This window comes from Nipponia nippon, unplaced genomic scaffold (assembly GCF_047370975.1).
Source record: "Nipponia nippon isolate SJK-2023a ecotype South Korea unplaced genomic scaffold, ASM4737097v1 scaffold_10, whole genome shotgun sequence".
In the NCBI taxonomy this organism is placed as follows: domain Eukaryota; kingdom Metazoa; phylum Chordata; class Aves; order Pelecaniformes; family Threskiornithidae; genus Nipponia; species Nipponia nippon.
Window position 1 is genome coordinate 627637 of NW_028262291.1, and position 13713 is coordinate 641349.

Sequence of the window (13713 nt, forward strand, 5' to 3'; positions counted from 1 at the left end):
CGAGGCTTGGAGAGGACCACGTTGCGCCTGAGAGATGGGACGAGGGGACAGGCGGGGGGCTGAGCCCACTCGTCTCGTCTTTATTAACCCGGCTCGTCTTTATTAACTTGTCTCGCACGCAGAAGTGGCTGAAGATGAAGTCGTGATTTCATGCAGGGATGGGGGGGCAGCACCCTGGCCGTTTCCCCGTCCTCTCCCCCGCTCTCTCCCCACTTTGCCCCGTTAGGTGAGCCACTCCTAGGCCCGCAGCTGCCTCTCCTTGGCGGAGGGTCCCAGCGAGAGCCACCCGCAGCTGCTTGCCTGTGGGGAAACTGAGGCACGATGCCCGAAGCGTCCCTCTCCCAGCTCCCGGGGGCACCGCCTCGGCGGGGGGAGGAGGAGGTGGGCATCAGCCTGGGACCGCCTGCACCGGGCCCGGGGGCTGAGCCCGGGCCGGCCCTCGGGGCGGAGCCGGCGTGCGGCGCCCGGCGGAGCGGGGAGCGCGGCGGAGCCCGGCCCCGGCCCCGGCCCCGGCCCCGGCCCCGGCCCCGGCCCCGGCCCCGGCCCCGGCCCCGGCATGAGCTTCCCGCGGCCCCTGCGCCGCTCCGTGAGCCTCAGCCCGGCCCGGACCCTGCGCCTCGTCGTGCTGGGGCAGAGCGCCGTGGGCAAGACAGGTAGGACGGGGCTCCCCGGCATCCCCCCGCATCCTCAGGCATCCCCCCGGCATCCCCCCCGCGTCCCCCCGCGTCCCCCCGGCATCCCCCCGGCATCCCCCCGCGTCCCCCCGGCATCCCCCCCGCGTCCCCCCGCGTCCCCCCGGCATCCCCCCCGCATCCCCCCGCGTCCCCCCGCGTCCCGCCGGGGAGCCCCCGGGTCGGGCCGGGGCCGGGCAGCCGGCAGGGCCGTTTCAGGCAGCGGGGCGGGCAGTGTCTCTCGCCCAGGTGCAGCCCCGAGCCCGCTGCGTTCAAGGGCACCGGCTTTCCCGAGCGTTGGCCGTGGGCGCTTTGCAGCCGGGGCCTCGTCCCACGGGGATTTTCCGTGGCGAAGGGGTCCCTGGCTGCGGGCGGGGGGACGCTGCGGGCCGGGGGAGCTTCGCGGGCCGGGGGAGCTCGGCTTCGTGCCTTACCGGGTGCTTGGAGTTTGCTGTTGGTTCTCATCAAAGGGAGCGGGGTTTGCAGAGCCGCCTGTTGCGGCGCCGGGTTTAGTTTTCCTTTAGGAAAACTCCCTTCCCTGCACTTTGCTCAGCGCTCTCCGTCTGCGGCTGCCGGGGTGGGGATTTGGGATGCTGAGCCGGGAGCACCTGAGCTCTCTCCTTCACCCCCACTCCTGCCCGGGGATCATCCCTCCGCCCCGTCCCGCTCCAGCATCCTGGCCTGCGAGCACCCAGGGGCGAAGGCGTCCCCCGCTCCGTTTCTGTGCAGCACCCAGCGTGGCAGGAGCGGGGTCGAGAGGTGCCGGTGGCTGGCAAGGAAAGGCGCGTGTCCGCACCGAGGGTCTGCTGTGGTTTTATGGCAGCGGGGCAGGGAGCAGCGACCACACAGAGCTTGGGGGGACGCGGCCGGGGCTGCCGCGTCCTTGGGGACAGGGCAGTGTCCTGCTGGCTTGCCGCTCCGGGACAGGCATGGCCTTTAAATACGCTGCAGCGGTGGCACCTCCGCCTGGCTCGCAGCCAGCGGCTTTGGCTGTCGGTGCAGTTGAAGTTGCGTTTCCATATACAGTAACCGGCGAGCCTCTTGCCTCGCTGGTCGGCGAGCTCCTCTTGCCCAGCGTTAGTGAAAAATCATGATTTCCCTGATTAAATGAAAGGAGGCAACTCCCAGATCTCAGTTAGCGGCCCAGCCCCGGGGAGCGAGCACGGGAGCGGGGCTCAGCTCCGGGCGCACCCAGGGCACCGGGCCCCCCCCCCGTGTGTGGAGTTTGGTCTCTGCGTCCCTGCGAGCAGATGGAGCGCGAGCGATGGCTGTACAAAGCGTACCCAGCGCTTTGGCTCGCCCCCCACCCCGGCCTGCACATCCGCGCTTCCCCCGCCGGCGTTAATCCCATCCGGCACGGAGCGGGCGCCTGGGAGCTTTGGGCCCCTCCTGCAGGCAAGCGAGAGGCTGTTGTGCCTCCTCCATAGGGTCGGATCACGCCAAGGGTCTTCAAAGGTTCCTGCAGCCTCGGTGGCTGCCGCGGCACGGCTGGGCATGGCGCGGGGCCGATCTGCAGGGTCTGCCTCGTGTCGGCTCGGCTCCGTGACTGCCTGCAACCTTCACGCCCTTCCGCAGCGCTTTTTTGCCATCCTCTTGGGCTGCGATGGTAACACAGGCTGTGAAATCAGGGCAGAGGGAGGCAATCGATGCCTGGCTCATGCAGAGGAGAGCCAGAGCGTGCCGGGAACAGGGAGCAGCCCCTGGGAATGGCAGGCGCGCGATCCCCCGCGGGCTGGCAGCCACCCTGACGCAGGTGTCTCCCTGTCCCTGTCCCCCTGGGTGCTGTCCTGCACGTCCTCTCCTGCGAAGAGACAGCGTGTCATCTGCACCGGGTGCTGTGCCCGAGCTGCCGGGTCCTGCTGCCTGCGAGCCCCTGCGCCGGGGGGAGCCGGGGGCCGGGAAACCTCTAAGTGCTTTCCCCTGCCCAGCGGTGGGTTCGCACCCTGGGTAATGGACCGTGAGCATCTGGCCTGGGGGACCCGGCGTGTGGCACGCGAGGAAGGAGTCAAAAGCATCAGCATCATCGCTGGAGCTCCTGCAGGGCTGGGGAGGACGGGCAGCGGGGTGCTGGTCCCCAGGGCAGGGGAGAGACAGGGCTGGCCGGGAGGGGATGGGCTGCGAGGTGTGGGGATCCCTGTTTTGGGGAGGGAAGCAGGGGAGGGTGAAGGTGGGTTTCATCCCAACCCATCCCTGAGCCACCAAGCTCCTGGTCCTGCCCGGATGCGAGCAGACCCCCTGCTGGAGCATCCCCAGGCGAGCTGCTGGCATCCAGCCCTTTGGGAAGCAGAAGCCAGGCTGGGAGAGCTGAGGGGGCCGAGGTGTGGGAGCAATCAAGAGGGCAAGTAAAATCCGGACAGCTGCAAAGGGGAGAAAAATAATTCGGTGCTCAGCAGAAGAGTTTGATTCTTTGGAGCAGTTTGGAAATCTTCAAGATCCGGTGATCCGAGGTCCCGGATCCTGCGAGCGGGGATGGGTTTGGGTGCAGACCCGTGGCTGAACCCCGTCGGTAGTTTAACCGTTTGGCCGGGGCTGGGCGGCTGGGGATCCAGCCCAGCCGGAGCTCGCCTTATCCTCTGTCCTCTGCTGCTGATGCTAGCCAGCGTAAACTTTGCCATACTTCAGCGGGAAGCTCTGCTTACAAAATGCGAACCGAAGATGAATCGATGCTGTAAGCCGTTGCGCTCGCAAGAGAGATGTGTTATGCAGCAGCACAAACAGAGCAGCACGTGGGCCTGCGGGCTCGATGTGGCGCTGGCGGTACCCAGCCGGTCCGGCAATGGCAGGCTAATTGCGCATCGAGACATCCCGCAGTCACTCCTAGAGACCAAACTGAATATAAAATTAACCCTTTCAGCCTTGGGACTCTCCGAGGAGAGCCCTTTCTGAGGTTACTTATGTTCAAGATGGGGGAAAAAAAATTCCTTATAAGGCTGCGTGGATGTGCTGACGCCTCTCTGCCTGCATCCACTTCTTCCGATTGGCAGCTTCCCTTGTGTGCTTGCGCTCCGGCCAATTTTTAATCAATTTAATTGGCTCCTCTTCTCGTACAACACCATGCGCTCCGGCTTTGGGTGCCTGCCTAACATATGACACAGAATCAGGTGCTTTCTAGAAATCGAGCCTGACTTGTCTTGCTCTCCCCCTGATAATTTGGGCACCTCTTTGAAGATGCTGATAGACACCTCCTGCGGGATCCTTGGTTATCTCCGCAGAGCAGTTTCACTAAATTACAGGCTTCTTCCATCAAATCCCTTCTCTGACGGGCAGGGTTTGAAACCCAGCGGCGGCTTGGAAGGCGAGAGGATGGTGAATCCCCCAAACGGGAGCCGGGAGGGTGTAGGAGGGCAGGAGAAGCTGCCTGGGGCAGAGATGCTGGGGCTGAAGAAGCAGAAGGCGGGAAGCCACGTTCCCGGGGCGAACGCAGAGATCCTGACCGGCACGCTGTGGGTGTGCAGGGGCGAGACGGGAGCGTTTGCCGATGGCCAGCTGGGACAAACTGCCCCTGGATCTGCACGGTGAAAGCAAGCTCGGCGTGGGAGCGCGTCAGTCCTGCTTGGTGTTAGCTTTTCATCAACATCGTCTGGTTTTGAGGGGGTTTAATACCACAGCCTGGTTTGGTGAGCTTTATTCTGCCTTCGTGCTCCAGCTCTGTTTCCTTCCTCCTGCGCTGACGCCCGGTGCGCAGCGTCTCCGTCCTGTCCCTCCCGGGCCCTGCCCTCCTGCCTTGCTCTCGCGCTTGTTTTTTCCCCTGTTCCCACTCATTTTCCACCAATTTCACTTTCCGCTCCTGTTGCCTTTCCAAGCCAGCTCTCAGCCTCTCCACTGTCTTTTGCTCCCGTCCCCGCACAGCCTGTCCGTTCCCATTACCGTCGTTAACACCTTGAAGGACTTAATCATCACTTCCATTAGCCGTGCTCCGGTGCTCCCTTCAGCCTCCGAGCCGTGGGTTTCTCTGTCTACGCCAGAAAATCACACCCAGGCATCGATGGTGCGTTTTCGAAGCAGCTGCGTTGGAAAGAGGTTTTATGCAAAAGGCCACGTGGAGGTTTTCCTTGAACCGGTGTGTCTGCAGCATCAGGCGCGTGGGTCGGCTCCCGAGCACCAAGGCGGCCTGGAAGGGAGTTTGAATTAGCTTAGACCTCGAGGACCAAGCGTGAAGATGAGCTGTGTTGCCTCACTCTTTCCAAAGGCAAAGAGCACGACGTTTCTGAAACAGCCTCTGAGAGGGTGTTTGCGCTGCCGCCCACTTTTCTCCCTGAAACGCAGCTCTGTAGGGAAGATCCGAGGGCGAGAGGAAAGCCCACTCGCTCTGCAGGGGGGAGAGCTGCTTTCGGAGATGCTAGTGCTTTCCAAGTCCACCCTGTTGCATCCTAAGGCAATTCCCTGCAGAAAGATACTCTGGAGGGTGGGGATGGAGATGAAGGTGAGCAGAAAAACAAGGCTTTGGGCTTGGCCAGGGGCTCCTTCGCCAGCAGAGAGGATCTCGGGGGATGCAGTTGGTCACCTGTGGCGATCTCTTTTCAAGGCTGGTCGCTTCTCCCACTGATGCGAAAGCTCCTCCAGTGCTGGGGAGTTTCAGGGACTGGATCCTGCACTGCCTCCGTTGATGTTTTCTGAGCAGAGGTGTAACGTTGAACCTCCCATTGTGTTTGCTCTGTTGCTTTTTCAGCTCCATGACCCAGAGCCGGGTTCCTGTAGCGCTGCCGTTACGGGGCTGCTCCTGAGTTATCCCCAGCAGCCGGAGCTGCGGAGTTTCTCCTCGGTCCGAGCCGAGCTGCAAACCGCAGCCCCGGCGTGCAGACGCGTCCCCACCCGCCTCCTCTGCGCGGCCGCCCGTCTCTGCCAAATCACTGCCACCCGGTAATTACCCCATCCCGGACGAGATGACCCGTTCTAGCCAGCCGCTGCAGGCTCTGTACGTCGTGCCCTCGGCTTTGCTGTCCTCCCTCCTTCCCTGTGAAAGCCCGGGGTGGCCCCTCGCTCCCTGCAGTCACAGGCTCCGAGCCATGGTTCTCCCTTGCCAGGCAAAGGAGTTCTCTTGGCGTAAGCCCCTGGCGTAGCCTTGGAGGCCAGTTCTCCGCTGCTGGTAAACTGACGGCAGCCAAGCACCACGCGCTCCTCCTCGCCTCCCCAGTCTCTCCCCTGCAGCCCGAGCAGCACGGCCTCCTCACAGCTCTCCTGTGGCTTTTTTATGGGGTGCCTGAGGCCGCAGGTGGGAAAAGTCAAGTAAAAAGTATGTCAGCCTTGCTTCAAAGCAAAGCCACGTCTCCAGCCAGCTCTTCAGCGCCGTGTTCCTGCATCCGCCCGTGGGATGCTGCTGGCCTCGCCGCGCTATTCCTGAAATGGAGCCGGCTTGGTAGCATCTCACCAGCAGCTTGGCAGCATCTCACTTGCTTCTGCCCATTTTCACAAGCGCCAGCTCCTCTTGTCACCTCCCCGTGCCATCCGGGGTGCCGGCACGGGGACCACAGTGGTCCTGCCGTGGCCCCAGGGGCTGCCGCGGTGCTGGAGGAGGCTTCCCTGTGTGCCGGCTCTGGACCAGGAGACCAGGATAAAACCCAGCACTTATCGGGGCAGGGACAGATGCGGTTTTATGGCCCTTTGGCCACACCAGGGACTTGATGGTCTGTTATCAGGAGTGACAGGTATGCTCTGGCTGCCTCCTTGCCCCAGTCAGACCAGCAGGATTTCCAGCACCTCCAAATTGCTTCGTGACTTAGAAAGCCTTTGCTTTTCTCCCCGTTTCCCATTCCTGGCCATTTGCCAGCTGAGCCTCAGCCCTGTCTGCTGTCCCCATTGCTGGAGATACCCGGCTGGAGACCTTGCGCAGTGGCAAAGCTTTTGCTACCCCTCATGGAAAAATATAAGGAGTCTCTTTGATTATTTTTTTTTCAGTCCCCGGAGAGCTTGCCCACCTCAAACAAGGCCTTGCTCCGGAGCCGAGATCTGTCTCCTTCAGCCTGGCTGGATGGAGAGAGATGATGAGAGGCAGTACTTTTCCCCAGCGAGCAGAAAGCCCTTGCCATGTTTGATGGAGCTATCAGGCAAGCCTCCAGCATCAGCAGACCTCCACCCAGCCTAGCATTAGGTGTAATTTGGGCATCGCATCTCCCGGTCTCTGGTGCAGGGAGATGCAGTAATTGGATAAAAGAGGTTTAATTGCCCGCACTGCCGTGCTGCGGCTGTTCCTGCCTTTCCTCGCCCTTGCAAGGAGGAAAAATCGGGCCAAACAATCCGATCTCCGCGCTGATGCTGTGCCAGCAAACAGAAGGGGCAGGGGTGTTTTCGTGGCGGGGGGTTGCTCCGTCCCCCTGCGTGCCGGAGAGCTGCCGGGGAGCAGGACTCCTTGCAAGGGTGACACAGAGTCAAGGGTCCCCGCCTGTGCCCGGCATCCCCGTGATTCACGGGGGACGCGGATTCCCAGGCGCGGGCACGGCAGGAAGGCGGTGTGTCCGCCGGGCGGGCTGCTCCTGGGGCATCGCTCAGCTCTTGCTCCACCAGCTCCTACGCTGCCGGGTGCCTTTCCAGGGCTGGTTTTGCTGCAGTACCTGGCTGGCGTATAAGGAGGACCTCCTGGTTTGCTGTGCCCTCTGTTCCTCCGATTTTGGCCTTTTGATGAATTTCAGGTGCCAACGGCCTCCCTTTCTCCGTGCGGCGTGCCTGGGTCAGGTTAAACAAACAGTGCTGAAATTCATGAGACCCATCCAGGCCGTTCTACCGTCAGCGCCGGTGATATAGAGGGAGAGCCTGGCCCGGCACCGACTTGCCTCCACCTTGAGCTCGCCTTTGGAAAGCGGTTGGCTGGAGGCCACCGAGGGGTTCGCTTACCCGGCATAAAACTTAAGCACGTGCATAAATCTTTGCAGGATCAAGGCCAGAAAATGCAATTTATCAACCCCGACTGTGCAGGAAAGTGAACTGCACGTGCGAGGAGCTGCCTTTCGCCCGCACGTCTGGGTGCATTCGCGGGGTGCGGCTCTGCAGGGACTTTGCCTGCTGCCGTCTGCCGAGCACGGTGAAACGCCTGTGGTCTTGGCCGCCTCCTGCGGAGCCCAACCACCTCTCGCTGCCGCTTTCGGGGCTCCCGAGCTGCCGTGTCCGCGCGACCTGGCAGGACGTTCCTGACAGCAGCGGCGCAGGAGAGGTTGCTGTGCTCTGGCAAGGCGGGAGATGGGTCAGCCGGTCTCGGGGGGGCCATCGGTGCTTTCCATCGCTGGTGGGCTGCGTTTCATTGACGGGACGGGCATTTTGCTGCTGACAGCGAGCAGGCAGCTTTGGGCAGAGGTGCCTGGTGTGTCGCCCATGGAGCTGGGCAGAGACCTCTTCCTCTGCCTGGGGCATCCTGTTGCGTGGTGGGCTTCGGTCCTCGATGCAAACATTTGCAAAGAACATGCAAAATCCGTCTAGCCTTTTCCCGGGGCTGCAAGGAGGTTATTTTGAAATGCCTAATGCCTATGAGCTCTGGAAATTTTTTAGGCTGCGTCGGAGAGGTGAGGCGGGAGCTGTGGTGGCTCCTGCCCGTCCTGACGCACTTTTCCCGCGTTGTACCCGGGGTAAAGCAAGGTGGAGGACAGCCCGCATGGGGCTGTGCCCTCATCTGAGGACTTCGGGGGGAGAAAAGAGGGCTTGTAACGATCTTGGCCCAAGGCGTCCACCTGGGCAACCATGATCCCTTCCCAGTCTGCTTCACCCTCACCTTTTGCCACCGAGGTCTGGCAATTTGCTGCTTTATTGTAGTCTTCTCCGGTCACCGTCGGGCAGCCCCGGCCAGCACGCGGCAGTGACCCAGCCTGTTCGGGCGCCTTTGAAGATGCTTTTCCCAGCCCTGCGGTAACCTGGTCCTCATGGGGCCGGGTTTGCAGCATCGCTGCTGGGATGTCTTCTCCTGGTGCCCACAGGGGCACCTTCCCGCGAGGCTGGGGCAGGTCTTTGCTCCATCCTTCTCGCCTCAATCAGCCGATGTTCCTCTGCAGTTTGATCTGACAACCCTAACTGGGTTTGTTGTGGTTTTTTACAGCGTTGACCGTAAGATTCATCACCAGGAGATTCATTGGAGACTACGACCCAACCCTAGGTAGGTGAAGTCCTTTTTCTTGTGGCTTTCGCTGCTGCCAGTGGCTCAGCCTGGAGACTCTGGTGCACCCAGCACCGCTCCCGGCAGAGCCGACTCTGCTCCCAAACTCACCGCACTCGCTCTTCTTCCTCCTCGACCAGACTGGCAGCGGTCAGAGCCATCGTGGCACCTCCCTGGCTCTTGCAGCCCTTTTTCCTTTTCTGTTGTTTTGTTAAGGCAAAATCTGTTGGGGCGAGCCATCGGCGTCGCAGGAGGAAGCGCAGCGTGCTTAGTCATCCTCGAGCAATTTGCTGGGAGGTGGCTTTTGAGGGGAAGGAGGTGTCTAAGCCGCTGGGGCAGTGGTTAGTGCTTTCCCGTCTTCTAGGGGGTTTTTTTGCATTTGGGTTTGAGGTTTTCTGGGCACTGAAGTCATGTCCCTGCCGAAGTATCCCAGAAATGACGGGTCGCTGGCTGTGCATCCTCCTGCCTAACCCCTGCTGTCACCCACCGGGCTGGCAAATTCGGGACGTCTCTGTGTTGCTCTAACCCAGCCGCCTCACAGGGGACCCCAGGGAAAGGCTTGGTTTGCAGAACAACCCTGCCATTGCCCCGTCTGTCCTTTACATCCCCGCTCCTCGCTTGTTATGGTGAGCGATGCTTTTTTCCCCCGGAGTGCAATTTTGTTTTCCTCTCTGCCTGCTGCTGCTTCCTCCTGTTGGGCTCGCTCCCTGTGATGTGATAAAACACAGAGACCAGGCGGTGAGCGTACCTGGTGCTGCTCCGTGTCGGAGGGGAGAAGGTGCCTGGTTTATCCTGGAGACGGCCGAGCCAAGGGGGTTCCTGCCCCGTCGTGCAGTGGCACACGAACCCCAGCGTGCCTGAGGTGCTCCAGCTGCTCGGAGCGAGGCATCCCGTCGAGTGTGCTGTGCCCAGAGCGGTTGCTAAGCAGAGTGCCGGCTGCTTTTATTGCCTGATGATATTAATGAAGCTCGGAGCAGTTTTTGTGCTGGAAGAGCTGCCCAGATACATGCCTCATGGCCGCTTTTATTGCTCGGTTAGAAAGGAGCTGCTGCCCTGCTGCTTCGGAGTAGGAGTTTAACGCCGGCTGGGCAAAGGGCTGGGTTAGGAGCACGAGCAGGGTCTCAAAACAAACCCCAGCTTTTCATACCCTCCTGCTGAGCCTCTCTTCCTTTGCAGAAGCACCACTCCATGATCCTTTTTTGCTCCGACGCTTCGGTCACCATTGCCCTTTTATTTCCAGCAAGGCGAAAGCCGGCCGGGTGCTGGCTGGGGGCCTCCGCTGCCCATCGGAGACGGTGGGCTCGATGCCGGGGGCGCAGGGCTGCCCTCCCCAGGCGCGGGGAAGCTGCCTGAGCACCAGGTCAAGATGTGGACTCGAAACGGAGCCACGTGGGCTGCAGGTTGCAGCAGGTGAAAATCGACTTCTCCAGCACGGTTTGCATCGAGGCCACCTGGGCTGTCCTTGCTACCCGGGGGCTTCTCTCACACGCGCTTTTCTGTCTGTCCTCCAGAAATGATTTATAGGCACATGGCCGTCATCGATGGGGAGATGGTGCACTTTGAAATCCTCGATACGGCAGGGCAGGTGAGCTCACGCCGTTTCATAGCCGGCTGACCCTGGAAAACACCATTCGGGAAGCATGACTTGCCGTTGAAGGCAACCCCTGCTCTTCCACCAGCTTTAATCGGTTGTATCCGAAACATTGATCGAGATGTGCTTATCTCAGAAAAAGGATGTTTTGGAGAATATGTTTCTCTAACATCAGTTGCAGTGTGGCTTCAGCTGAATATTTCCCCATTCCCCTTAGTGGTGTGCGGCACAGCTCCGCTCCCCCATCGGTGGAGCATCCTGACGGTAGGGAGACAGCGCGAGGGAGCAGGAGGGTGCTGGGTTGAAGGAGCCACCGAGCACTGGGACCGCGGGCGGTGGAGAGCCCCATGCTGGCTTCCCATCTAGCCACAGCCCTACCTTTGTGTACCCGTTTTAGCGGCACTAACTCTCCTCTTGTCCGCATCGGGATGGGGCTGATTGCTGGCTCCGTCATTTTGCCCAACCCATCCAATTCCTGCCCTGGGCTCCCTGTGTTGCTTTGCACATCGCTGCTGTGTGCAAGCCCACGGCCAAAAACCTTCAGGGAGGTGGTGACAGGCCCCTTGGGAGGTTTTCTAGGTTGCAGCCAGCAGTGTTGGTATTTAGGAGACGTTGGGGCTTCTGGCGTTAACAGAAGCTTGTCTGCCCTGGCAGGAGGAGGATTCCCTGCAGATAGAGGAGAAGATCAAATGGGGCGATGGCTTTGCTGTGGTCTACTCGGTGACAGACAGGTGCAGCTTCGACGAGGTCATGCGGCTGTGTTTCCTCATCAACCACATCCACTCCAGCCCCAAGCGGAGCAGCGGCAGCGAGCAGCCCCCCGTGGTCATCGTGGGCAACAAGAAGGACTTGCAGTTCGACAGGATGGTGTCCACGGAGGATGGCGAAAACCTCTCCAAAGCCTTGAAGCTTCCGTTCTACGAGATCTCCACCCGGGACAGCTACGAAGAGACAGTGGCAGTGTTCAACACCCTCTACCAGGAGCTCATGAGGCAGGGGCATTTCTCCCCAGGCTCCTTCAAGAGGAGGACAGTGTCGAAGCTGATGGAGAAGATCCCCAAGATGCAAGCCAGCTCCACCTTGAACTCAGCGGGCCGGAGCCTCAGCTTTAACTCCTTCAGGGACTACATCCCCGAGTGAGCGTCCCCGGTGCAGAGGCAAGAGCGATGGCCGAGCTGGGACCGAGGGACAGGTTATCCTGCGGTGAGGGCGCCCTTCAGCCCCAGGGCTGAGGGGCAGCTCCTGGGGCTGTGCTGGCTCCCAGGAGGGGAAGGTTAAGAGGTGGGGAGGGTGGGATTGGGGTCCAACAACCTTTTAAAGCCCATAGGTTTTTACAGATGGGCTTTGCGTCGGCAGGGAAGATGTTCTTCGTCCATCTCACCCCTTTGCTCCCTCTCCCTCCTCCTGCATGGCTGAAGTCAGTAGCGGAGGTGGTTCGTGGTGACTTCAGTGGTGTTGGGTCAACCTTTGGAGGCTCAGAAGCATTTCAGCAGGGATCAGACCCAGCACAGACACGTCTGTATGGGTTTTCCCGCTCCCCTAAGAAAGCTTGCTGGGTCTGTTTGTGCCCCGAAGCACGCACCCACAACACTGAGGTGACCCCGAGGGTCGCGCTGGCTCCTGGGCTATTGTCAGCCATCCCTGTCCTGGGGAAAACGGCCATCGTTCCTGCTGCTCAGTGTTGCTGGGGTTCAGCGGTGGCTGCTCAAAACCTTTCCAGCCTGGCCTCGGCTGCTCCGGGGGGTGGTCACTGCCCACATCCACCCCTCGGTGTCCCCAGACCCCTGCCGTGTGGGTCGGTGGGCGGCGAGGGCTGTGTCCCCCTCTGCCTTGGCTGTGGCCCTCCCCGCAGCGCCAGGCCAGCCGGTTTGCCCACCTGCAGCCACCAGCGTCGGTCTGTCGGAGCCCAGGGCTGCGTTTCCATCCCGGTTTTCCCCTGGGTCTGTGAACTGAAGCCGCTCACAGAGGGACGGACCCCCGCGTCCCCCTGCCTGCGGAGGAGCTTTGGGATCCAGATCCCACCGCCTTAGAGAAAAGGAAAAAAAACAGTTTATTAACCGGCAGTCAATCGATACAATTACAATTCATTAACATGTTGTGATCTTAACACAGTCCATTCCTGATGCATGAAAATGTGCATCTACAGATGAAAACAGTGCCCGATTTGATAGCCCACGGGCAACTTTTTCCTGTCAGAAACCAGAAAGTCCCAGTTCTTTCAATAATTCATAAATGCCTTGGTACCTTTTTCCATGTGCACCCAATGGAAACCCCATAAATTTAATGGTATTAGCATTCATTAATTCTCGGATTTGTTCTTTCAGATGTTGATACTTCTCCCTCCCCGGCTGCTCACGGGCTGGCATCAAGGGCATGTTTAAAAGCAAAACAGAGATCTGTTTACAGTGGAGGGAAAAAAAGCCTGTTAATCCCTGGCTTTTCTAAAAAAACATTTTTTAACATTTCCGGCTCCGTGGGGCTCTCTCCTTTAATAACACTGTAAATAAAACCCTGGGCAAAGGGCAGCGAAGGCGGCAGATGTTGCTGTTCCATCTCCAGCCGAAGGCACCGTGTGCTCGGTGCTTTGCTGGGGTTTCTGCCTTCGCCCAGTCTGCCCCTTATTTTATGTCTCCATCTCGCTCGGGGCAGCCCATCTCCAAGGGGAGGTGAATCAAACAGACTGCATTTCTGATGTACCCTAAAACCTTCGGCTAAGATCATGCTTCTCCATCCCAGAGGAACAGTATTCCCGGGGCAGCTTCTCCCGTTAATGCCTCTTCCCCGCGCCTCAGCTGAGCGTAGCACGAGCAAACCCGCCGGGTGGCCATTTGAAGCATGGATGCAACAGAGCTGAAACAGGGAGGTGCAAATGATGCTCCTTGCAGGAACCGCCTAGTATGCCTATTAATTGCCCTGTCCCCAAAGGGAAAGTCACCGTGGCCTGAGAATCTGTGTTTTTGCACAGAGACGGAGCAGCAAAGGCACGGAAAGGAGCAGGGCTTGCAGCTAGCGGCGTCTTCTCCCTGCAGCATCGTTTCTCTCCCTCCCTCCTGCCTGATGCAGAGTGCTGCGCTGCCGTTCGAGGTGAATACGCTGAAGACCTGCGGTGTAACGCGCCCGTGTGCCCCCCGTACCGACCTAGCGCATCCTCTGCTGCGTCCTGTGACAATAAAAGACGAGTTAGCAAACACATGCGATGTTCTCGTGCCTGCAAGGGCGGGGACGGGGTTATTCTGTCGTGCTGTTTCCCTTTCAGGGGGACTGTAGCGAAGCGGGGCACAGTGGGGAATGCACCCTGTAAATTAGGGCTGGGCATCTCCCTTACCTCCTGGCCAAGCCCCAGCACCGCCTGCCCTCCTGGCTCCCTCCAGCTCTCA

At 60.3% G+C, this 13713-nt stretch overlaps 1 protein-coding gene across 1 annotated transcript; it reads left to right on the forward strand.

Moving 5' to 3' along the window:
• Nucleotides 1–520: 520 nt before the first annotated feature.
• On the forward strand, nt 521–13528 carry LOC104011406 (ras-related and estrogen-regulated growth inhibitor). Its single transcript, XM_087739466.1, has 4 exons — nt 521–653; nt 8689–8745; nt 10257–10330; nt 10991–13528. Exons 1-4 carry the CDS (start codon nt 557–559, stop codon nt 11474–11476), a joined length of 714 nt encoding a protein of 237 aa, XP_087595592.1. The 5' UTR covers nt 521–556; the 3' UTR covers nt 11477–13528.
• Nucleotides 13529–13713: the final 185 nt, after the last annotated feature.

Excerpts from the sequence above, each read along its gene's own strand:
- LOC104011406 (XM_087739466.1), top strand. The coding sequence starts at position 557 with ATGAGCTTCCCGCGGCCCCTGCGCCGCTCCGTGAGCCTCAGCCCGGCC. Across the intron at positions 654-8,688 it reads GAGCGCCGTGGGCAAGACAG|CGTTGACCGTAAGATTCATC; the intron begins GTAGGACGGGGC and ends GGTTTTTTACAG. Across the intron at positions 10,331-10,990 it reads TCCTCGATACGGCAGGGCAG|GAGGAGGATTCCCTGCAGAT; the intron begins GTGAGCTCACGC and ends CTGCCCTGGCAG.